Genomic DNA, 26,142 nt, shown 5'->3' on the forward strand with positions numbered 1-26,142 from the left:
AGATAAAATAGATGAGCAAAGCAGAGCTTAATGTTGTCATTCTATGCATTACCAGCCATCAAATTTAACACTGGTATGTATGAGCACCCCACCCCCAAAAAGAAAAAGAAGGGGGAGGGGGTGCACAAATGCCGGATGAGCACCTCAAATATGATCTAAGATTTATTATATTGTTTGCCAATGAACAAAGATGTGATGAAGAACCAACCTTGGCTATGTACCATCAATAGACAAGCTAGCGGCTGGAGAGCTACCGAAGCATGTTTGGGTTGACCTGAAAGATCTGTCGAAGAGTGGTTCAACTTCAGCTCCATCTATTGATGCATTGCTCTTTGTCATGCCCATCTTTTGTGATAGACGTGTCAGAGATTCCACGATTTCCGACATGGGTGGTCGGAATTCTTTCTCAGGCTGCATTTTCAGTTCAAAGCTACTTAACCATACATATAAATGTAATTGAGCGAACAAATGGCACACATACATACAGGTGTAAATGTATTTGAGCCTTACCCTAACCAGACATATCAATATATTACTAGAGATCATATCAGATTCTATGTTATAGAGATGGACAACCTAAGTCTTCACTGCTAAACTTGAATGTAAATGATCTCTCTGCAATACCTGAATGCATAAGGACACAATGTCTGCATAACCGGAGAGAAACCTGGGAGGAAATGTTCTTCTAATGCCAGGATCAACCATCTGTTGCAAAGACTCGTTATCATGAAGACGGATCGAAGCCCACTCCACCAAAGATTGTTCATCTCGAGGTCTTGAACTGTGTTGAAACATCCAAAAAAGAAAGTGTCAAAGAGTTGCCTACGAAAGTAAAAACAAGGATATCAGACACAGCACCTATCACAGGGTCTTCTTGCTGTTAGTAACTCCAAAAGCAGCACTCCAAAGGCGTATACATCACTTTTTGTGTTATCACTCCCTGGTTGTCCGTGTTCAGGTGCAATGTAACCGGTGTTCCGGATGGCAATTTCAGAAGCCTGTTTTTGCATCAGTGTTAAATGAGATTTGTGGCCGAATGTAAGTTTTCGCACTCTCCAAGGGACTTGAGGAAAAAGTAAATGCCATGTATGCATATAATTTCTGTTTGAAATGCTACGAACTCCAGTAGTATTACAAATCAAAGACACGAATTGGAAAGAAAAAACTAAATAGCTGTTCTAATTTCTTGCTTTGGTTAATAAAATAACTTACTTACTAAAAATTTTACCCTTATTATTGGAAATGCTTAAATACCTAAATGTTCAGTGGACAGAATATAGTAAAATTTTCTGACAATTGCATGGTTTGATGTTACTATTGGTACCATTTACCACCTATGGACAGTTGGATACCATCTTCCTTCCGATTATTCATTCAGCATATTGAGTGAAGTTCTTTATCAACAAATGCAAGAGTAGATATTATTCCAAATTCCGTGAAAGTTTCCATGAACCCCTTCCAATTATTCCTTGGAAGTTCTTACCTTGGTTTTCACGGAATTGCTCGTAAGTGGTCTTAGAATTGATAAGCCACAGTCACACACGTGAGGCATTAGTTCGTCATCTAGCAAGATGTTGGCGGCTTTTATGTTGCTATGAGAAGCTGGCGGCGAGAATGTAGAATGCAAATAGCTGCAAGCGTCATAAGATCATAGAAACCATCAAAAAGCAGAAGGGAAAAATCATAGTAGGATTATACAAAGCAGCCTTAAATAAGCAGATCACATATAACCCTATCTGTATAGCGTGTAAATATTACCCTATCTATATAGCGTGTAAATATTCTCCTATGGCTCTCAATTTCTGTTGTGTAGATAATACTTTTAGAGGCACTAAATGATATTAATTCATCTCATAGAGTACTCGGTGAATATACATGTACTATAAATAAAAATCTTGCAGCCAATGAGGTTGAAGAAAAGAAATGCTTGTTACAAGAACCATATGAAATACTTACTCCAAAGCCTGAGCAATACCAAGAGCAATACGAAGACGTAATCCCCAGGACAGTGGCTTGAAGACTTCACTGTGCAAAGCATCGTCAAGAGACAAGTTTCTCACATATTCATATACTACAAGATGTTGGCCATGTTCTACACAGTACCCAATAAGTCTTACGATATTGGGGTGCCTAAGTTGTGAGGCCATCTGAATGACATCCATAAATTTCTCTTCTTCATCGAAAGACAAAGATACCATGTTGATGACTTTCACAGCAAAAAACTGGAAAAAAAAATGAACATTATAGACAAACAATGATAAAACCTTGTACAGAATTTTTTTTTGGGTAAATACCTTGTATAGAATTTTATTGTCACTTGAACATTATAGAAAAACCTTAGCAAGTTTTAGACTTACTTGGCCATTAGGAAACTCAGCTTTGTAAACAGGACCAAGTGATCCCTCTCCAAGATGGTTTTCTTCACTAAAGCTGTTCGTAGCTAATTGAAGCTCCGCCACTGTATACACTTTTGAATTCATAGCAAATTTGTTTTCTCCTGCGAAACTTTTTCTTCTTGATGTTTTCTCAGTATTGGTCAGAAGAACAGGGGGATTTCGCCTTGGGACCAGATTGAATGGACTGCTGATTTCCAAGAATGGTGGGCTTGCGGTTTGTGCAGCGGTAGACAAGTCTATTCGCATATGGGACAAAAGAAAGCAGGCTTAGTTATAACTATTGAGATAGGTGCAACTGATTTCCCCAGATCTTAACAATGTCAAAAAGTAGAGCTCTCACCTATACTTGGACTAATTGGATGAGAATGCAGCGTGCTATTGCTGCTGTCCAAGCTTCTAAGTCTTTTTGCATTAGATCGCTTAATGTGGATTGCAAAGACTACTGCTACACAGACTGCCACCAGAGCCACACCAACAACCACATAAGATATTCTAAGGGGGCTTACCTTTTTCTTCTTTGTTTCACTTGCTTCAGAGGAGGGGTAGTCCACCATAGCACTCTGCTGAGATGATGGTGGACTACTAATATTTTGCTCATGTGGAACATTGTCCAAAGGGAAATTCCACGGTGGGTACATGGCCGCTGTGTCAAATCTATTACCCCAAAACCTGTTAAGAAGTAAAAGAGGAAAATATTCATAGTTTAATTTGTTAGCTTGTCCAAGCTAACACCACTGATATTGCATCACTCACCATAAATTTGGAATCGACTGAAACTGCCGTGGAATTCTGCCACTAAAATGATTACCTTCAAGGTTCCTGAGAAATACATGCAGGAGTAAATAGTAAAATATCATAATTAGACGCAAAATGTAGGGGAACCTGTCCTCATAAACGTACAGGTAATTTAATGGAAGCTCAGCCAAATATATCACCGATCCAGTGAAGTTGTTATTTTCCAAGAACCTATGCGGAGACCAAAGCAACATATGAAATTAACATGCCTATACAATGGCTGAAAGAACATGGAACGTGTAAAAAAATTAGATTAAGCTGCATATAACTCACAGTTCGGTAAGATTAGTCAGTGATCCAAAAGATTTTGGTAGGTCTCCGGTAAACTTATTGTTCGATAGATCCCTAACATGACAGGTTAAGACTATTTTAGTCCACGGAGGTGTCGAAACTAGTAACAAGTTGGAATACATAAGAAGACGTTAGACAGGTGCAAGCATATTTCAATTCAGGATCAGAGTGTTACAAAACATCAGAGTCTTCTGTCACGATTCACTTCATCTTGGACAATTGTCAATTCAGATATTCGTTTCACTCAAACGTGAAGTCTCCAATTCTTTAAGGGAAACATGGAAAAAGATGCAAATCAGTTTCTGTCAACAAACCTAACATGAAGCCTGAATAATATTCAGAATTCTTCGTTGTTTGCCTTTTTCCAAAATACAATTTATTAGTGGGCAATTCGCTTCCAAAATTCATTTCAAAACAGAAAACAACAGGTGGAAAAGCATACATTGTTTTCAGACTTTGTAAGCTAGTAAACACATCGCCAATAGGTCCAGACAGAAAGTTGTGGCTTAGATTCCTGAAACGAATATAAGTGTGTGTGTATGTATATAAGTACGCCAATGAACCAAAAATAAGCCAGCTAACTAGGTAGTTAGGGTAAAAGCAGCTTACAGATGCGTTAGATTTGTCAAGAAAGATAATGAGTGGGGTATATTTTTTATCAAGCTGTTACACGCTAAATTTCTGCATTAATGAAAAGAAACAGCGGAGAGGGGAAGAAAAGAATTAAAATATTTTGGTGGATAAAGTCCAAAATGAGATAAAAAAATTCATTTAACTTATAGAGATCAGGCATCTTACATATGAGTGACATTAGGTGGTAAGCCATAAGGAATTTCACCTCCAATGTAATTGGAGCTCAAATCCCTAACAGAGTAAAACCAACTCAAAGAGTTTAATGCAGAGTAGAGCTCCCTTACATTTTCTGAAGTACAAAGAAAAGTTACTCACAGATGCCTCAGGTTATTGAGATTATCAAGTTGGCCTAGATACCCACTAAGATTTAGTTGTGGAACTCTCCTGCAAAAGGGTGTGGAATTTAGGTAGTAAAAACAAAGCAACATTATTAGAGTGCATGATTTATTTAAGCTAAACGGCATTACAGATGTGTCACGGAAGACCCAGAACATGCTACTCCGGTCCAGACATCCCCACACGGATCCCCGCCGTCAAGTTTCCACCCTTTTAGCTGGGACGCGTTGTTTAGGGCCTTGAACAAACCATTTAAAGCTATGACTGAAAAATGGTAATATATATAAAAAGAAACGCAGATTAGCAATGTTAACGGTATACGATTATCACTAACACGATAACTAAAGCAAAGAGCGCGTACAATTTGAGATCAAATGGCATAAGGTTTATGAGCAACAAAATTTGTGGTACATAAAATCACGGTAAATCAATCACATCCTTAGCAAAAGAAAGGGGCAAAATGGATTAATCCGATTATGAACAAATTATTTTCTCAATGTATTGAGGAGAAAGAAAACGCGCAAACCTTTTTTTTTTTCCCCTTTTTGGATGTATTTTTTATCTCCCGACAGTATTAAGACGATGATGCAGCGCAGAAGTTATGATCACTTTAACCAATCGGTTTTGAATGGATTTTTCCATGATATTTTAGTCATCAGATAACCACATTTTCCCGCCAGAATTAGGCCTCAGGTAAAATTTAAAAGTAGAATCCAATGCAAAACAAAATCTCGATCCAGTCTTTATCTTTCTTTTCCAGTAAGGTAATTAAGTAACTAATGAAGTACTTGACAGTAAGAAGATGATAAACAGTCATATAAAACCATACAGAAAATATATAAAAGAAGTCATTAAGAAAGTTGAGAGGGAATAAAAAGATCGAAACGAAATTACCATCAAGTTTATCCGTAGTAGCATTAGATTCTGAAAACAAAGTCGCCAAGGAAACAAGCACAATGAAATAAAAACACAGCAGCTCCTTATACATTTTCGTCAAGAATCTTAGCTTTTCCTGGAAACGAAGAGGAAAAAAAGAGAGGAAAATGATAGGTACTGATCACAAAGAAAAGAACAGATTCCGAGAAAAAAAAAACAAACCGATATAAAAGGAAAGAAACTTTAATGATGATCAAATCAGACTAAGGTTGTGACTTGTGAGATTTTGGATTTGGCGGAAAGTTAAGCAAGTTTCTTGAAATTTCCTTGGTTTTCTCGGAAAACAAACAGAGTAATACCAGTTTTCGGTTACGGTTTTCGTGAAAAAGAAATGCAGAGAATTTAAAGATAAAATTATTAACAAAAAAAGAGAGAAAAGTTGTACTTTGAGGAGTGTTTTTGACTTGAAATTGATGGAAGAGGCATAGTTGAAGAAAAGCGCAGAGAGGCAAGGCGGAGTGGCGGGGCTTATACAAAGAGAATCCACGTTAGCAAAAGCCGTTAAGGCTGTTTCAGTCAGGAAGCATGTTCGTTTCGGATCCGAAAATAACCGATTCTTTTACCCGGTCCGAGTTCAAGATGGCTTAAAAACAAAAAAGCCCATACTTTTGGGCCGAGAAACCGGACAGGAACTGTCAACTCCTTTATTCCGAACTTTCTTCTCTGTTTTCTGAAAGGTGAAAATGGCGGAAGAAGAATCAACCAGAATTCAACCAAGCAATGGCGAAGGCGAAGAAGATTATATGGGAGATTTGTCTCAGTTTCTTCCTCCTGAGCCTTCCAACACTTCTAAATTTACTCTCAAAAAGGTTGCTTTTTTTTTTCCCGTTCAAATGCCCAATTTGTTTCTCTTTTTAGAATTTGCAAATGAAGCTTCTGAATTCAGTTTTTTCTTTTAGTTCTTGCTTCTCATGAGATTTTATGTAAGTATGGCTTTCTTTTCTTTTTTGGCCTAAGTAAAAGGAGTCTTATCAGGGTTAAGGAAGAACTGGAACAAACCCTATTCTCTTCTGGGTATTAGGAATTTTTTGATAAATTGTGGGTTTGACAGGTTAGAGTTTTAGCATTTTGGAGAAGGGTATTTAGTTTTATTCTCATCGTATTGATATTTGCTAATGTAGCACTAACTAATCACACATTGTGTATTTTTAGAAATGAAATCTGAAATACCTTTCTTCCCTTGCTATTTGTGGCGACTACTACATTCTATAGGTTTACTGAAAGTATAAGAATTCCTTGCAGATTCCTAATTCCAATCCTTTGAGTTCCCAACCATCGAAGAAAAAGTCCAAAACGTTGGACTGGCAAGAACAGCGTAAAATTGAAAGAGAGAGAAAGCAGTTAGAAGAGGACCAGCAAACCTTAGCAAAAATAGATGCTCCAATACCACAATCTAACATTGGGTTCAAGTTGTTAAAGCAAATGGGTTACACCCCAGGCTCAGCACTGGGAAAGGAGGGCTCTGGTCGGGTTGAGCCAGTGGGGCTTGACATTCGGAGGTCACGTGCTGGAATTGGACGGGAAGACCCACTTAAGGAGATGAGGAAGAGAGAGGAGATTGAGTTCGAGAGAAAAAAGAAGAATGAGGAGGCTTTGATGGCAGAATTTGGTTCATGGCAAAAGTCACAATGGCGTAGTAGGAGAGTTGTTGTAAACTACAAGAAGGCAAAGGCAGCCCTTGATCAACTAGAGAATAAAGAAGTTGTTGTGCCAAAGAAGAATGAAGAGGAAGAGGAGGGGGGACAGGATGAAGAGGAAGAAGAAGAGGTAACAGAAGAGGTATGTAAAGTTACATATATATTATATACAAGTATCCGCACATATAAATACAGTATATTCTTGTACAAACTTATTTTAGACTAACTTAACATATTTTGTTAATGCCTATGTTACATACAGTTCTACACTGGTATAGATTTGCCTCATTTCCTTGTGTTGCATTTATCTAGTTTTAGCAGATTTTCCAGTTGCCCTGTCCACATATTTCATACTTTACCAACAGAATACTTCAACTGAAGTGGATTGTGAATAACAAAGATTAAAATGTTCTGATTGAAGAATAATTTGGTTTGAGTATCTTGTTGATGATTTTATGTCGGTTTAATTATTTGACTGCTTTGTGCTAGTTAACATGCAAACTAAGTCGGCATTTATAGCTAGTGCTTTTATGCATGAAATGATTTTCTCTTTTAGTAGTTTAAACACTATTTATGAATTCAAACAGACATGCATCTCTGATATACATGTCTAATAATGTATCATAATCTCATTCAACCAAAAAACAAGTGGCTGAACTACATTTTAGACCTAAACTACTACAATCTGATACGTTGTAGATAGAAGTGTGACTGTGAAACCGATTTATGTGTTCAAGTCACAACTAGTAACTTGAATTTAAGCTTTTGAAGGCCTAAGGTTTAGGTCTGAAAAGTAGCTGCACTGGTAGTATCAGCTTGCAGCATTAGAATATCCCCAGTCAACATGGGCTGCTTTGGTCTTGGTCATTGTTGCATTCAGTTGTGGTTATAAGTGTGTGATTTCACCAAGGACATCAAGCATTTAAGTTGTGGGAATCTGATTCCTTATCCCTCATTAGTTATGATCATATAACTACATTTAAGTTTCAACATTTTAGGGTGCACGTTGTAATCCTAAAAGTAGCTGAGCTAGTGGTCCTTGGGGTTTTGGTGTTAGATAAAGTATTGTTGAGCAAAAATATAGAGAGGATGGTTGTATTAAGCTGCATGCATGCTCTTGCTAAGGAATGATATTACATCATTTCCTTAATATGTGCTCCAAGGAAAAGGTATGTTCTAATGGAATGAGGTCAAAGTCTTCAGTCGGACTGTAGTCTTCTTGCACTGTTGTCCTCCTGAAAGGACAGCAGTTGCTACCAGAACTTTAGCTGTGTTCCTATTTGAGATATCAATAGCTAAGTAACTGTTCAAAAAGTTAGAGTTTGTCAACTTAGCTTTCTTGGTGGTATTGAACTTATATTCATGGGGTGGGTGAGTTCTGACCAGAAGTTGATGTTTGTGAACAAAAGATCAACAAACCTAGCTAGTCTTATGATGTCTGTTCTCATTCAGTTGATTGGCCAGAAGGTTGAAGGTAGGCTAGCACAAACTTGTGCTAGTGGTACATTTAGCTTTTAACTAGTTGAAGGCATGCTAGTGCAAAGTTGTGCTAACAATACTTTTGGCATTAACTTATTCTCTCATATGGTTCTTTTGCATCTGAATCTGACTAAGAGCCTTAGATGTTCTTTATTGTGAAATTTATGGTCTTTTTTCTGATTGTTTAACTGGAAGAGGATCTTATCTGCAGGATTTGCAAGATATAGTGATGAAATTGAGAGATGAATATCAGTACTGCCCCTTCTGTGGATTTCAAGTAAGTTGGATTCCTCTCAACATTTTTACCACTTTAAAGCTTTGCATTGCACTAGAAATTTAAGTTAAAACCATAATCGAAAACTGTGAATTTTTTGTTGTTTTATGTTTTAAACTTCCATTTGTTTCAGTATGAATCGATGGAAGCACTTTTGTCCAGCTGCCCTGGAACAAATGAAGATGACCACTAGGGTGGAGTTTGCTTATAGGATGTCCAAAAAATTTGTGTTTGAACCGAGTACGGTGAAGGCGTTCCACTTTCACCCAGATGTTTGAGGTTGCTGCTAATGGGATTTGTGGAAGCAGGTAATTTCAGCGCTTTGCTAATCACTTTTTAAAGTCAACATGAGCAAAGAGCTGGGGTGCTGATGGATCAGTTGAACAGGGACTACAAAGAGAGGATAATATATATATGTATTTATGTACACACACACACACACATATATATATATATTTGCAGCACTAGGTGATAATCTTTATTTTCTTTAATGAATAGAGACTAGGAATGGAATTGTAGAAGACATGAAGAAATCTATGGTTTTCCACCACACCATGAGTTGTAAGAATTCAAGAGCCGAATCACTGGGAAATTAATTAACAGATTTGTTTTCTTCCTTATTATGTAAGGTGAGTTGCAATTTTCAGATTAAGGTGAAAATTATTTTTCAGAACCACTGAATAGCATCCAGCATTTGCGGCAGGTGATGTGATTCCTTGCCAGAAAGTAAATCAAAATCAGCACTAAAATCTCCATTAGAAAAATGATCTGATTCAACGCTAACAAATTTATTTTTAAGATCAATGAAAAAAAGCTGAACTTACAGAGACGCATTAATGGCGAAACCATAATACAAATACATTGTTTGACTATATTACCGATCTGACAAAAAAATAATATTTATAAAAATATATTGATTCAAAAATATTTACCCAAATAATCAATGTGCTAACACCTAAAAGAAATTTATTTTTGAAAAAAAAATAGATAGGCATAGATCATTTAGTGTTTAAAATCCGAAAAATTATTTTTTTAATAGAAAATATAGTGGTGCCGGTTATCTAATTTTCATAATTCAATTTTACTGTTTATTTTAAATAATTTGGGTGAATCTTTTTAAACTAGGATTATTTTTGTAAATATTATTTTTTTTAAGTCAGATGAATAAAATGTCCAGATTGTTTACTACAATGCCTGAGTGAATCAGGCAGCAGCAAGGGCAATAAGAGGATATAAGAGCATAATTTGTTTTAGGCAAAAGGGAAAACCAAAGGATTCAGAGTTTGGGTTTATTCAACTCGAGTCCCACTTGAACATAAAAGCAGATGCCTAAGATACCTTAAGTCATACATGATATAAGAATGGGGACGCGAACTGGCCAATGACATCCACTGGAAATAGAAACTAAGGCGATCAGTGAATATGCTGCGTGCAAGTGTCATAGGCATTGGACTGCTCAAATTCCATATATTGCCTCCTGCTTTGCTGAGACAACTCAAGCCCCTCAAAGAATTGAGTGTTAATAGGATCCCAGATTTGACCCAAACCCAGGGTAGGGGCCATCTCCTGAGAGCTGCTACCAGAGTCATTGTTGGCCTTGAATAAGGATTCACAAATGCACTGTTAGTACAAAACTCCGGTAAGAAAAAAAAACTCGAACACACGATCGGAACTCGAAAAGAAAAAGAAGAAATAGGACAGGCTCCAAGGCGTGTATCAAGCCACTATCTTTAAGGTTATATTCGCCCCCACTTATCTTCAGTGTGCAAACGAGTTCCAAGCAAATTAACCTCGAGGATACAATGAAGCCAATGACTATTTGCGTTTTGCACTGACGAGAATAGTCCACTATGCACTAAGTAATGTATAACAAAAACTCAATTTCTACAAAGGATTTCTGCAGCAATACTTTATAGAATAATCTAATAATATTAGAAAATGAAGGAAGAGAAGAAATAATATTAGAATTTGTTGATCTGATTTCCAAATGAAATCCCATTCCTATTTATAGGAATTTTCATGTCTCTTCATAGAGACATCTTTCAATAGGTGTCTTTATGAATAAATAAATAATAATAATTATTCATTTAATTTTGTAACTATTCAAATAATATTTTTTGAATAGTTATAATTCTTTTTTAAAAAATCAAATGATATAACTTTTGACCAATGACCAAAAGTTTTATCTTTTGATTAATTACACCCATTCATTTATAGTTATTGGGATACTATAAATATTTGAAAATATTCCAACAATCTCCCCCCATTTTCAAAATATTTAGATTTTGATATTCTTGGAAATCAATTTGCATAAATAAAGGTGTCTTACGATTGAACCTTCACTTAGTGAAAACATGTTAAAGTTAATCGAAATTGTATGGTAGACTAAGCTTTGAACCAACTATTCCATTTGATTAACTGAACACATCTCACACAATGATTTCAACATCAGTCAATGCATAGTATCTAGGGGCACTATTATAGCCATGTGTCTATGTCATCTTTTCATGAGTGCTGTCAGAGCCAAGCCCTTAAGCTCCTAGAAGCGGCCACACTTCCACTCACATAGGTAGATCCCATCAAAAGTGTTCCCGTAATTATAACACTCTAACATATTTATGTTATGGGTCCATTAAGAGTACATTACTCATCCTTCCCTTATCATTACGGGTACCTAGCACTTTAATCTTAGGATGGATTTATTTATAGTGCTAACAGTCACATACTAATGATGTACTTTGTCTCATTGAACTCAAGACTTGACGTTATACCAAGCGTTGAGTCGAGTTTCCATCATGGGTGACTCTAATTAATAGGCTTGAGTCCCATCCCTTTTGAGGTCCTTTTTACTGCATCTCTAGCAAGACTTTTTGTCAAAGGATCTGCCAAATTTTCACTTGACCTCACATAATTAATAGTGATCACTCCATCAGAGATTAATTGTCGGACATAACTATGTCTTAATCCAATGTGTCTAGACTTTCCATTATATACTTGGCTATATGCCTTTGCTAGAGTAGCCTCACTATCACAACGGATAGAAATAGGTGAAATTGGCTTAAGCCATAAAGGTACATCATAAAGCAAATTTCTTAACCATTCTGCTTCTTTAGATGCAGCGGCTAATGCAATAAATTCTGCTGCCATGGTGGAATCAGTAATACATGTTTGTTTCTTGGAACCCCAAGAAATGACTCCTCCACCAAGAATGAAGATCCACCCACTAGTAGATGCATGATCTTCCAAACTTGTAATCCAACTAGCATCCGAATACCCTTCTAAAACTGGAGGATATCCATTATAACACAATCCATAGTTAATAGTTTTCTTTAAGTACCTAAGTACTCTATTTAAAGCTTGCCAATGCAAACTACTTGGATTACTTGTGTATCTACTCAATTTTCCAATAGCATATGCAATATCTGGTCTTGTACAAGTCATTATGTACACAAGACAACCAATTAGACTTGCATATTTCAATTGATCAATTTTCCTACCAGCATTAGATACTAATTTTAATTGAGGATTCATGGGTGTAGATGCTGGTATACAGTTGAAAAGATCAAACTTTTTAAGCACATTTTCAATGTAATGTGATTGTGATAAAGCTATAGTGCTTTCTTCTCGGGTTATTTTAATCCCAAGAATAACATCTGCTACACCCATATCCTTCATAGCAAAGTTGTTTGACAAGAATTTCTTTGTGTTTTCTATTTGTTCCAAATCCGTGCCAAAAATGAGCATGTCATCTACATATAAGCAAATTATAACACCCTTTCCATTATCAAATTTACTATATATGCACTTATCGGATTCATTTATTTTATAGCCATTAGCTAAAACAACCTTGTCAAACTTTTGGTGCCATTGTTTTGGTGCTTGTTTAAGCCCATATAAAGATTTAACAAGCTTACATACCTTATGCTCTTGTCCTGGAACAACAAATCCTTCCGGTTGCTCCATGTACACTTCCTCTTCCAATTCACCATTTAAAAATGCAGTTTTAACATCCATTTGGTGAACAACCAAATTATATATAGAGGTAAGTGATATTAATAGTCTAATTGTAGTAATTCTTGCTACTGGAGCATAGGTATCAAAGTAATCAATACCTTGTCTTTGTGTAAAACCTTTTGCTACCAACCTTGCTTTAAATTTATCAATGGTTCCATCGACCTTCATTTTCTTTTTGAAGATCCATTTACAACCTATTGGTTTGGAACCTGGTGGAAGATCAACTAAGATCCAAGTTTGATTTCCCATTATTGAATCCATTTCATCATTTATTGCTTCTTTCCAAAAAGCAGAGTCTTGAGATTTCACTGCTTCTTCAAATGTAATAGGATCAGATTCGGTATTATAACAATAAGGTATCTTATTGCATATACTTTCACCTTTTCCTTCTACAAGAAACATAATGAAATCTGGTCCAAAATCTTTGACCTTTTTAATCCTCTTACTTCTTCTTAATTCTTGACAAGATTCATCATTATTATCAATTTGTTTCAATGGAATCTCATTCTCATTTGAAGAATGAATCAATTGTTGTGGTTGTAATTGTCTTGATACAGAATTAAATCTATTTTCATCAAAAATAGCATCTCTTGATTCAATAACCGTATTAATTGAAATTGAATCATTTGGTTCAATTACTATGAACCTATATGCCTTGCTATTATGTGCATAACCTATAAATATGCATTCAATTCCTCTTTCACCTAACTTTTTACGTTTAGGTGTTGGAACTTTTACAATAGCTCTACAACCCCAAACCTTTAAATAATTAAGGTTTGGTTTCCTTTTCTTCCATTGTTCATAGGGGGTTATTTTAGTTTCCTTATTAGGAACTCTATTCAATATATGACAAGCTGTTAGAACAGCTTCTCCCCAAAAACCCTATCCAAGACCTGAATATGTTAACATTGAATTTACCATTTCAATCAAGACTCTATTTTTCCTTTCAGCTACACCATTTTGTTGTGGTGTGTAAGGGGCTGAAACTTGATGGACAATTCCAGTGAGTTCAAAATAACTTGGATTATAGTATTCTCCACCTCTATCCGATCTTAAGCACTTGATAAATGATTCACACTGAAGTTCAACTTCAGATTTATAAACTTTAAATTTATCAAGCGCTTCATCTTTTGAATGCAATAAATATACATAACAATATCTAGAACAATCATCAATAAAAGTAACAAAATATTTCTTTCCACCTAATGTAGGAGTATTATGCAAGTCACATAAATCACTATGTATCATATCAAGCAATTTTGTTTTCCTTTTAACCTTAGGGAAAGGATTTCTTGTAATTTTAGTCAACATACAGGTATTGCATTTTTCAATATTATTATTAAAAACAGGAATTAAATCTAATTTATATATGTCATTCAATTTTCTATAATTCAAATGACCTAATCTATAATGCCACAAACAAAATGATTCAACCATATAAGCAGAAATAGTATTTTTATTCTTATTAATAATATTGAGTTTGAACATGCTTTCATACATATACCCTTTTCCCACAAAAATTCCTCCCTTAGACAAAATAAACTTATCTGCCTCAAAAACAAGTTTGAAACCAAACTTATTCAACAGACTTCCAGACACTAAATTTTTCCTAACTTCTGGTACATAATATACATCATTTAAGGTTAAAACCTTTCCAGAAGTGAATTGTAGTTCAACAGACCCTTTGCCTTTAATTGTTGCGGTGGAAGAATTTCCCATGTACAAGACATTGTCATTTTCACATTGTGTGAACTTTGTGAACATGCTTTTGTCTTTGCACACATGTTTGGTTGCTCCGGTATCAATCCACCATGTATTATCATCTTGTGCCATATTAATTTCAGATATCATTGCAACGAACTTTTCGTTATTATCAGCCTTAGAAAATGATTTCTTCTTTAAAAATCGACATTCATTCTTGAAATGTCCTGGCTTTCCACAATGATAGCATGAGCCCTTTTGTTTCTTTTTGAACTTAGGTGCTCTATCAGTCTGATTGAACTTTCTCTTGAATGGTTTAGTAGTCTGTACTTCCTCCGTAACATGTACTTTGGCATTTTCAGAATTTAGGTTCTGATCTTGTTTTCGATACTCTTCTTCAATACGAAGATGATTTGCCAAAGCCTCAAGAGATATTTCCTCTTTCTTATGTTTTAGACTTCTTTTAAAGTCTTTCCAAGATGGAGGAAGTTTGTCTATTATGGAGGATACCACAATCATTTCATCCATTTTCATATCATATTGCTTAAATTGATTCAGCATCTTTTCAATATCACGAAATTGTTCCATAACAGAACGGCCATCAACCATTTGATAATTATTGAAACGACTGACAAGAAATTTCTTACTTGTAACATCTTCGATCATGTATCTTGCCTCCAATTTGTCCCATAATTCTTTAGCGGTGACGTCGTTTTGGTAGGTGTCGAACAAACCATCAGATAAACCATTCAATATGTGGCCCATGCACATGTAATCAGCATTGTCCCATTTTTGTCTTTCTCGGGTTGCAGCAACAGATTCATTTTCATTCTCTTCAGGTCTTGGAGTATCCAAAACATAAGCAATCTTCAAAGTTGATAACAAAAAGTGCATCTTTTTCTGCCATCGTCGAAAATTGCCACCATCAAAACGATCAAGTTTAACAAAGTTGGAAGCCAACTCCCTTAGTGTTTCACTTTCATGTGTTGTGGTAGTCATCATGAAATATAACCTTAAAATTGTTAGTACAAAACTCCGGTAAGAAAAAAAACTCGAACACACGATCGGAACTCGAAAAGAAAAAGAAGAAATAGGACAGGCTCCAAGGCGTGTATCAAGCCACTATCTTTAAGGTTATATTCGCCCCCACTTATCTTCAGTGTGCAAACGAGTTCCAAGCAAATTAACCTCGAGGATACAATGAAGCCAATGACTATTTGCGTTTTGCACTGACGAGAATAGTCCACTATGCATTGAGTAATGTATAACAAAAACTCAATTTCTACAAAGGATTTCTGCAGCAATACTTTATAGAATAATCTAATAATATTAGAAAATGAAGGAAGAGAAGAAATAATATTAGAATTTGTTGATCTGATTTCCAAATGAAATCCCATTCCTATTTATAGGAATTTTCATGTCTCTTCATAGAGACATCTTTCAATAGGTGTCTTTATGAATAAATAAATAATAATAATTATTCATTTAATTTTGTAACTATTCAAATAATATTTTTGAATAGTTATAATTCTTTTTTAAAAAAATCAAATGATATAACTTTTGACCAATGACCAAAAGTTTTATCTTTTGATTAATTACACTCATTCATTTATAGTTATTGGGATACTATAAATATTTGAAAATATTCCAACATGCACCATAGAGGCATTGTTGGATGAGCCACTGAACATCCTTTGGGTAGTTATCATTTCATATACCCCAAGACTCGAACCTCCATTTTTGGTTGATTTGATTGGAGAGAGAGAGAGAGCTTGAGTCAATGACGATTCCAAGTGAAGCTTGCTAGTGATGTTTTAATGATGTGCTCCAATGATCTTGGTGTTGGCCACCCTGAACGCCTCGGATAAGCTTTGAAATCCATGATAAAGCTCCCACCATCTCTACTGTTGCTTTCTCTACCATTCCCCTCTTGGAATTACGAAAATTTTAAAATCTTTTTCATCCATAGAATCTAACCAATAATTGAAGAAGAGAGCCAGATAGGCATGACCGGAGGATAACAACGATCCTAGTGGTGGTTTCTTATGTCGGTCATAGTGGCCTGCAAGCCACATCTGGCAACTGTGGTCGAATTCGGGAAGTTGATGAAATCTGGAAAGAGACTACAACAGAAGTTAAGGTTGATACACACACGCACACACACAAAAAAAAGGATTGCTAGTTTAATCACATAAGAAATCGAATCCGATAAGAACTACAACTCGATGAACATATAATAAACGATAACTCTTCTTTTACATGATCTCGAGCGCTTTTATCTGAATGTATTAGTTCAGACATTCAAAATTAAGCTTGAAACATGAATTCAGTACACTTTAACTCATGGTCCATCACTAAATCTACCGTTGGTGACTATCTCAGTAAGTAAAGCATTGACACCAATCTCGTGATTTCTTCAATTTTTAGCATGAAAATAAACAGACTCAAAAAAATCAGTGTTGAATACATTTTTAAACATGAGCAAATATGATCTTTAAATATATGTGGGTTGTATTCTCATTTTGGACATTTTATCTCATTTTAAGTATTGAGTTACGGTAGCATAAGAGTAAAATACATGTTGAATATAAAGCTTCACTAATTAAAATTTTGCAGTAATTGTTAATAGTTTTGTTTAACTAAATTTATTATCTTTTGGAAACCAATCATAATGTAGATTTTAGATAAATTTTAGGATGACGATGATGATTAAGAGTTAGATGAAGATTATGCTTTGAATAATGATGATGTGGGAAAAAAATGATTGTTTAAGAATCATAATTATGATATAGTTTGAATATGGTTTAGATAAGGTTTATTACTATAAATATATACAAGATCTATTGGTTAAGGCCTTTAGGTAAGAAACAACAAAGCTTGTTTTAACATTTTTCTCTTCCTTTTAAGTTTTTTTGATGAGCTGCGTTAGATGGCTTCAAGTAGTTTTTTACCTCCACTACTTGTATTCTAGAGTGGAAACTATTAGACACAAGATGTCAAGATGAAGACATATCTTAGTGCTTTTGATCTTTGATATGTGGTTGAAAATGAGAAGGAATCACCTCAACTTCCGGCCAATCCAACTGTGACTCAATTAAAGAATTATAGTGAAGAAAGGCAAAGAGATACAAAGCCAAAAGTTGTATTGTCTCATCCAATTCTAACGGAATTTTCATTAGAATCATGGCATGTGAGATTGTAAAGCAAGCCCGAGACATGATCAAGGAGGAGTTTTAAAACAATGATAGGACCAAACAAATGCAAGTGCTCAACCTTAAAAGAAAATTTGAAGTCTAGAAGATGAAAGAGTTTGAAACTTTGAAGGAGTACAGAGATAGACTCATGAAGATAGTTAATAAGTTCAGATTACTTGGAGAGGAGATGGCATACTATAAAGATGTAGAAAAAAAATCTTGTTAATTCACTTAAGAGGTAGAACTAATAAATGCTTTCAAGGTTCAAGAGAAAATCAGGGATATTAGGCAAGATGATTTGACAGAGGGTGTATTTATAGTCAAAGGGAAAGGCAAAATGCAACTTGAGGGCAAGAGCAACAAGTTATGAGATAAAAGACTACACATTTGTAGAAATATTGCTGGTACAAACCAATATATAGTGCAAATCTTGCAAACTTGGTCATAGAGAAAGTTTGCATTAATAAAATCCAAAAACAAGAAGATCAACAAACAATAGAGTAGCAGATATCCCACAACTATAAGATGAACAAGTTTGTGTTGCTTTATGTTATGCAACCAAAATTTCCATAAGTGCATGGCTCATTGAGAGTTGGATACACTCATCATATTGCATTAGATATCAATTTATTCAAAGAGATGAACAAAACTTCTTGTTCCAAAGTTAGAATCAGTAATAGTGAGTTTATAAAAGTTAAAGGAAGATGAGTTGTGGTAGTTGAGACACCGTCAAGTACAAAAACTTATTCCAGATGATTTATTTATACCAAAAATATATCAGAATCTCTATAGTGTAAGACAACTACTAGAAAGGAGATTTATTTGTACCATAAAACTATCAGAATCTTTGTACTGTAAGACAACTACTAGAAAAGAGTTATTCTTGGTGCTTAAAGACAAAGCATGCATCATTTGTAATCCATCAGGCTATTAGCTCTTTACTATCGGCATGAAAGACAAATCTTTCTTCTTAAACTTGATCAATCTAGTTCATCAACATATATTGGTTCTACTAATGAATCTGGATTGTGGCATAAAATGATGAGTTACTTAAACTACAAGGCCATGAAACACATGCATAAGAATGAATCGATACTCAATATGCCTACAATTGTAAATACTCTAAATTTTGTGAAGTTTTTCAGCTTGTGAAGATAAGCAAACTTTTTGGAAAAGGTTGTAATTGATTCACATTGATGTTTATGGGTCGATGAAAGCTATATATTTGAATGGAAACATAAGTTTCATTATTTTTGTAGGTGATTTTATTAGGATGTTTTCATATACTTATGAAACATAAATATAAGGTAATAAAAGTTTTTTTTTGGGTGGGGGTAAAGCCTAGATTGAAAACCAAATTGGGAATCAAATAAAATAGTCATTGTAATTATATATTTATTCGAACAATTAAATTAATTTTCAAATAGATTTTAATATGGCAAAAGCGTCATGATTTTAACAAAATTAAAATTGAGTTGTATAAATTATTTAATTATTTAATTTGAGTGGCTGCGTGTAATAACACTACAATTGCCATAGAGTGTTTCCACCTCAATCTCGTAGTATTTTAAAACACCTTGGTCTGATGTGCCTAGGTGTACCACAATAATGACATATGATTTTAGAATAAGTATGTACCTTCTTGTCAGTCTTAATCATCACAACCTTGGTAGAACATTCTTCAATTTCACCTTGATTAGATCATTTCACGAACTTAGTAGGACTCTTTATGATGGTTTTCCCTTTATCAAGAAATCCTAATCCACTCCTTCCAGGGTCACTCTTACCAGTAGAAAAAATTTTATCCAGTTTGCTGCTACCTATGTTTAATTTCTCTAGCATCAATTTTGTTTCAACTAACTTCTTCTTGGTATTGACAAGATTGTCCAGTTCCTTGGTAAGCAAGGACTCATTCGCCTCAACTTGTTTAATTTGTTTTTTGTTTTCTTCCTTCTTAGCATTCTCTTAAGCCAATTTTGAATTAAAATCACACACCTATTCCTAATCTCCCAGCATAATCTTATACGTGTTCAGAAACTCTCCTTTAGAACCACCATTTGAGTTATTATCTATTTTAGCCTCTAAACCAGAAACTGCATTTGAAGTAAAGGCTACATAAATGTTCACTTGGTCCTTATCAAATTTAGACTTACTAAAGGTGTCTTCATCACTCTAGGTCATGCATAAAGACTTCTTTTTCTTCTTAAAAGTGTTTGCACACTCAGCCTGAATATGACCGTAGCCAAGGCATTCATGGCACTAGATGTCTTTTTTCTTTTCTTTTTCCGCTTCTTCCTTGACAACAACACCTTTACTCTTAGTTTTAGAAGTGTTCTTCGAATCATCAAACTTCTTGAATCTTCCAAATTGCTTCTTAAAGGCCTTATTAAAATTATGAGTAAGCAGTGCAATCTGCTCTTGAAGTTCTTTTATGTCGATGGCTTTAGGACTAGTCTCATCATCAGCCACCTAAAGAGCAATATTTATTTCCCCCTTTGACCTACTCTTTGTAACACCTCCTAACCCCAAACTGTCACCGAAACAGGGTTATGGAGTATTATCAGACATATCGGATAACTTATAACTAATTCACAAATAAATAACATACATAGCGTACTTTAATTAATACATCACCTAGATACATGCCGCATTATCAAAAGAAAGGTACATCACTAAAATTTCTCTGAGGTCAGGATTGCTCTGGATGCTGGACCGTACACTGGCTTTCTACTAACCCGCACACGGAAACAACCGTACTTTGAGTATGGGAATACTCAGTGGTATTACCATAATTCAAATTTATAACATTAATCGATAAATTATATACATTTTTATTTAATGTCTACAATTATTCATTATTTATCTCATACTTTAAATCAACTTGATCATTAATAACAATAAACAATATTTCACTATCTCAATTTCATTGGATTTTTCACATCTCATTTCAATAGTTCATTTCAATTCATATTCAATATCAATTCTATTGCAATTTGTATTCACTAATATCATATAACAAAAATTTAATCTTAATCACATCATGAACTTTGGGTTCATATCTTCAAATCTCATATCTCGATTTCCAATTCACATATCAATTCACAATTTCACTTTCTCATTTCTTTCTATAGCTCAATCAATCACACTTATTCAAAATTTCTCATTTCAATTATTTACCCCTATTAACAAGACTCGGACCTTGATGGATACACGGATCCAACCAAACACACCAGAATATCCAACCTAACACACCCGGAATAATATAAATCCTCCTTAACACACCAATATATCATATCCTCCCAAACACACCAATAAGGCATTAGATGCCTCTTTGGATAAACCGAAGCATATAATAACAAAATCATCTTCTCGGCCGAACTACAAATCTCCTCATCACATCACAAATCTTATGGCATGCCATTTGTATCCAATCTAGTCCGATAAGTTAATAGGGTATTATTTTACTTTTCCAATTTCAAATTCATTTCCACAACAATTTCAAATATTCAATCAATTCAAAACATCTATTATTTCAATTCACAAACAATTCAATATCATTTAATTCAATATTGATATTCACCTCATTTTTTTTATTAAACATATTATTCAAAATTCAACAATTACTATTAATAAATTCAATACCAATACGTATTTTTTTATTCAATTCAATCATAATACTTACCTCAATTTGCTTATCATGTATATTAATTTAAATTATAACAATTAATAATTAAATTCGAATTATGGTAATACTAACCGAAATTTTCTCGAATCACTCCTTGTCCACCTTCTCCTTTCTTTTCTCGGACAATGACTCTTGCACAACATTAGCTATGTAATTAAACAATTAAAAATCATTAATACACAATTTCATCAAAATATTTCTATTTATACCTAAACTTTAATTAAATTCTAATTTAATCCCTTATCAATACTAATTTTATTTTCCCAATCTAACTCCATATTCTCTCTTAATTCTTACTATAAACTCATTTTAACTCTTCATTTTCACCATAAATCCCTAATTTCGAAATTCTCTCAATTTAGTCCCTATTAATTCCAAGCCTATAATTTATTTTACAAATCAACCTTTTACTAACTTCTAACTTGAAATTCAATCAATTTAATCCCTAATTCTTCAATTTATTCAACATAAACAACATCTAAAAATTTACTAACTTTCAAAATTTCAACTTAAATCAAGTAGTATTTTGTTCTAGGATTCCAAAAATATCAAAATTACAAGAAAAAAAGACTAAATTGACTTACCAATTGAATTTGGAACTTTTGAAACCCCTAAGCCGTGGTTCTCTTTCTTTTTCTTCTTTCTCTTTTTCTTTCTCAAATTTCGTTATGCTTCTCTGTTTCTTTCTTTCTCATTTCTATTCTTTCTTTTGTTATATATATATATATAATAATATAATATAATATAATATAATATAATATATTAACAATAATATAATATAAAAACATACTTATTAATTAAGTAAATTTAATATAATATATATTTTAAATTAAAAATATCTTTGGTTTTTCAATGTTAGACCGCCTCAACTTTAGAAAAAGGCATAATTTCCTATTTGGTCCTTTTAACTTTTCTTTAATCTATAATTAAACTTTTGTCTTTATTGCAATTCAATCCTTTTTCATAATTAACCTCAATTTAGACAAATTCACTTAATTAAAACCTAATTAACTACACAACTAACTTCGTAATATTTATAATAAATATTTACGAGTCTGATTTATCGGAACGAAGTCCCGGGAATACATTATTTTTTCAATTCGATCTTTTTAATCAATTAACCATCGGAACATTAAAATTTCTTAACGAAACTTTAATACTACCCTAATGACACTCCGTAAATATTTATAAAAATATTTACGACTCAGTTTATAATATCGAGGTCTCGATACATCATTTTCGACCCAAATAACCTAATAATTTCTTTTAAATCAAAAAATGCACTAATTCAAAAATATTTCTAAAATCACGCTTAACTTATAATTATTAATTAATAAATTTTTTTAACTTTTTCATCGAATTTAGTGATCTCAAATAACTGTTCTGACACTACTGAAAATTGGGCTGTTACATTTTTTATATTCATCCAAGTTCATCTCAAAAGTTTGTAGAGATTCAATCAACTCATCAATTTTCAAGTTACCCAAATCTTTGACGTCTATTATAGCAATTACCTTAATCGAGAACCTTTCCAGTAGTGACCTTAGAACCTTTGTCACAAGTTTAGAGTTGGAATACTCTTTTCCAAGGGCAAACACTTAGTTAGGCAAATCACACAATTTTACATAAAACTTGCCAATAATTTCATAATCTTGGATTCTTAGAGCCTTGAACTTAGTCATTAGCATTCACATCTTGGATTGCTTAACAATATTTCTTCCCTCATGAGCAATTTAAAGAAATTTTTATGCTTCCTTTCCAATAGTACACTTGGCAACACGTTTGAACTATTGCAAGTCAATGCCACAGATATGACATACATGACTTTAGAGTTAGCATTAACAACTCTCTTTTCTTCAGTTGTCCACTTAACTCCAATTTTAAGAATCTTTCCAACTTTAGAATTGATAGTAGGAGCTTGTTAGCTAGTGAGAATAAAAAGATATACCCTCTCATCAACAAACTTGATATAGACTTTCATTCTAGCCTTCCAGTAGAGATAATTATCACTTTCTAACATAAGGGGATGGGTTATTCAAGATCCTTCTATTTTCAACAAACAACAACACCAGGAATCACCACTAGATACATTAAATGTTAAGCTCTAATACCAATTGTGGCTACCTATAGTTGTTGTTTGTTGAATGAAAAAACAGTTAATGGATGTGTTTGATTGTAGTGGCCACTACGGCTTGGCACTACAAAAAATGTGCAAACAGAAACACAAAGAATGCTAAGATTTGTTTACATAGTTCGTGTAACAGCCCGCCCATTATAGACCGTATCGATATGTTGTTTGGCGTATATTTGATTAAGCTAGGGTAGAAAAAGGATGAGATTGGTGAATCGTCTGTTCAATGTCTGGGTGGCGTATTGCGTGGATTTGATAGTACGCCCTTTTTGCGAAACGCGTCATTGAAATTCGCCATTTGGCGAACTCTTTTGTGAGACAACCCGCCAACTCTAAATACTTTAAGCGAACTTGTTAGTTCGCAGAGCGATAGAATTATTTTTCGTATTTTAGCAAGAAAATGACGACTCGGTAGAGTTTAGTTGAGAACTAGTTGGAATTGAACTAGAATACTGTTGATGACAACTTGATGTGTTTAGGTACTAAATGACTTGTTTGGTTGACTTATTTTAGTGTACAAGTAACGTTTTACTACTCACAAAATTTATTAGTGGTAGTAGTTATGTTTGGTATAGATGATTAGGCAAGCATATTCTCGGAATATAGGGCGATAGTGGGATTTTTTTACCTTTCCACTAAGCTTTGTCCCTACTGTCTGTGCTATATAGGGATGTCGATAACTAGCATGTTTCACCTTTGTTTTTCTCTGAGTTCTTCCCTTAGTCTTTAGAAAATTTTAAGTTATCTTCGCTAGAGAAGACGATGAAGGTTTTCAGTAGCTAGTAAAACGCCATTGATAAGTACCAGCTTACTGGTAATTCCTGGAAAACCTTTAGGATGACAACGAGGGAACTTACGTTTTTGCATTAGTGCATACATGATTAAGTTATAGCAGGAAAATAGTCTAATGATTATAATTGTTTCTTATTTAGCTCAAGAAGCTAGTGAAAGTCTGAGCAATCGAGGCAAATGACCAATAGAGTAGATTTTGTTCTGAAGTTTGCTGGTGAGTCCCTTCTTACTTCTTTTGAGTTATGAAAAATTCTATGATATGTTAGTTGTGTACGATAAATTATTTCTTCTGTAAATGGGCCGATACATGGTGTTTGGTTGCGTGTGTGGTCAACTAGTGTGTATGAGTGAATATGGACCTTGTCGATGTAAAGTACCCTCCTTGTTGCACAAGCTCAGTACCAGTCAACTTGTGATATGTGAAAATATAGAAAGAAAATTTATTTGTGATGCCTCCGGTAGGGCAGCTATATTGCAAACCAGACAGGCAAATCACGACCCAACCTTGCAAGAGAACACATGTTCAATTTAACAAGGACATTATGGTGAATACAAATATGAAAACGATGGATATGTGATTCTGATTCTGAAATGTGAGTCTGAGTCTGGCACAAGGATAGGTCACATTTAAGCTAACATGATTGTGAGAGGTAAGTATAAGTTGGTGGTATGTGTCTGCCTGGATACTATGGGCATTATGTTTAAATTGGTGAAGTGTTTTCGTCAGAGACTGCGACTAATGAATCAGCATATTGTGTCTGTAGGACTAAGTCTTATGAAATATTTGTAATTCTCATGAGTACTGTTGCTTGTGGATTATTGATGTTCTTGTATTTGTTTTGTGTCTATTTGGAACTCACTAAGTTCAAATGAACTTACTCTGTTACTTTTCTTTCTCAGGCGTTTTGTTGTAGAAGAAGATCAATAGAAAGGGACTATGCCAGAGCTGCATCTGCGAGTGAGCCATTTGTCTTTCTTTTTTTTTGTATCATGCATGACAATGTGGCGGATGGCGTATACATATGTTTTGTAATTAAATTTTACAATTAACTACGTCATTTGTATCATTTTTATCATAAAAGAGAATTGTTCATTCTTTAAAGGTGTATGCCAAACCTTCTTGAATTGTTGATCATAAATTTTATGATTTCGATATAAACGTCATAACCAGATAGTAGTTGAAAATATATTTTTCTTTTATAAATTTTATTATTTTCTCTAAAGATGCGTTATCTAATGAAAGAAGAAAATTGGCTTTTATGCTAAGGAAAATCTTCATAACTGTTTTTCCAAATTTTTTAAGTTAAGCTGAATGATTTGAATTCGTTAGTAATGCCCTAGTTCGTTGGGCGGTCTATTTGGCTGAATGATATACTCCATGGTTTCCTAACAAGCTAAGGGATGTTATAGTTTGGGTTCCTTACATCTGTGAAGCCTAACTTAGTGAGCAATTTCACTATCTTTAATCCATAATAGAACAAGTGAATCACACTTTATCGCTGCTCAAGTATAAAGATCTCACATTTGTACCGAAAGACTAGAACACTTAACTCTAAATCCCCCTCTGAGAATTTGAGCAGTAGACACTTAATGTTTACAATTTAATTTGCACTCTCACAAAAAATAGTTCCTCAATGAACAAATACAAGTGCTCTCAATATGCTCTCATACATAACCTAAACAAGCCTTGTTGCATCTATCAATTTCATACTAACATAAAAACTAAACGAATACAAAGCAAGTCCTTGAAAATAGCAATTTCAATCAAAAAAGCATAATTTGATAAAGATATGACCTTCCATAATCAACATTACAATCCTGACCAATTCTCCACAAAATAAGGATTGT

At 34.1% G+C, this 26,142-nt stretch overlaps 2 protein-coding genes across 5 annotated transcripts; one reads left to right on the top strand and one right to left on the bottom strand.

The window, feature by feature from the left end:
• Window positions 1-12: 12 nt before the first annotated feature.
• Window positions 13-5,925, bottom strand: LOC107891262 (protein STRUBBELIG-RECEPTOR FAMILY 2). 2 transcript variants are annotated; one of them, XM_041100722.1, is made up of 17 exons: window positions 5,773-5,925; window positions 5,346-5,463; window positions 4,583-4,715; window positions 4,431-4,499; window positions 4,281-4,346; window positions 4,092-4,163; window positions 3,925-3,996; window positions 3,465-3,536; window positions 3,297-3,362; window positions 3,150-3,215; window positions 2,737-3,065; window positions 2,358-2,632; window positions 1,957-2,222; window positions 1,484-1,631; window positions 859-998; window positions 625-781; window positions 13-411 (listed from the first exon to the last, which is right to left on the bottom strand). In XM_041100722.1, the coding sequence occupies exons 2-17, from the start codon at window positions 5,437-5,439 to the stop codon at window positions 214-216; spliced, it is 2,223 nt and encodes a 740-aa protein (XP_040956656.1). In that variant the 5' UTR covers window positions 5,440-5,463; window positions 5,773-5,925; the 3' UTR covers window positions 13-213. The 2 variants fall into 2 exon arrangements, with proteins under 2 accessions (XP_040956656.1, XP_040956657.1); XM_041100723.1 differs by lacking the exon at window positions 5,773-5,925 and adding an exon at window positions 5,550-5,766.
• Window positions 5,926-5,999: 74 nt separating this feature from the next.
• LOC107891261 (G patch domain-containing protein 11) lies at window positions 6,000-9,377 on the top strand. Of its 3 annotated transcripts, XR_001682167.2 has the most exons (5): window positions 6,000-6,196; window positions 6,630-7,166; window positions 8,715-8,780; window positions 8,911-9,085; window positions 9,276-9,377. XR_001682167.2 is itself a non-coding variant. In XM_016815992.2 (4 exons), the coding sequence occupies exons 1-4, from the start codon at window positions 6,071-6,073 to the stop codon at window positions 8,968-8,970; spliced, it is 789 nt and encodes a 262-aa protein (XP_016671481.1). In that variant the 5' UTR covers window positions 6,000-6,070; the 3' UTR covers window positions 8,971-9,377. The 3 variants fall into 3 exon arrangements, 2 of the variants coding, with proteins under 2 accessions (XP_016671481.1, XP_016671482.1); XM_016815992.2 differs by having other exon boundaries at window positions 8,911-9,377; XM_016815993.2 differs by having other exon boundaries at window positions 6,088-6,310; window positions 8,911-9,377.
• The last annotated feature ends 16,765 nt before the right edge of the window (window positions 9,378-26,142 follow it).

Source organism: Gossypium hirsutum, chromosome D09 (assembly GCF_007990345.1).
Source record: "Gossypium hirsutum isolate 1008001.06 chromosome D09, Gossypium_hirsutum_v2.1, whole genome shotgun sequence".
Lineage (NCBI taxonomy): Eukaryota > Viridiplantae > Streptophyta > Magnoliopsida > Malvales > Malvaceae > Gossypium > Gossypium hirsutum.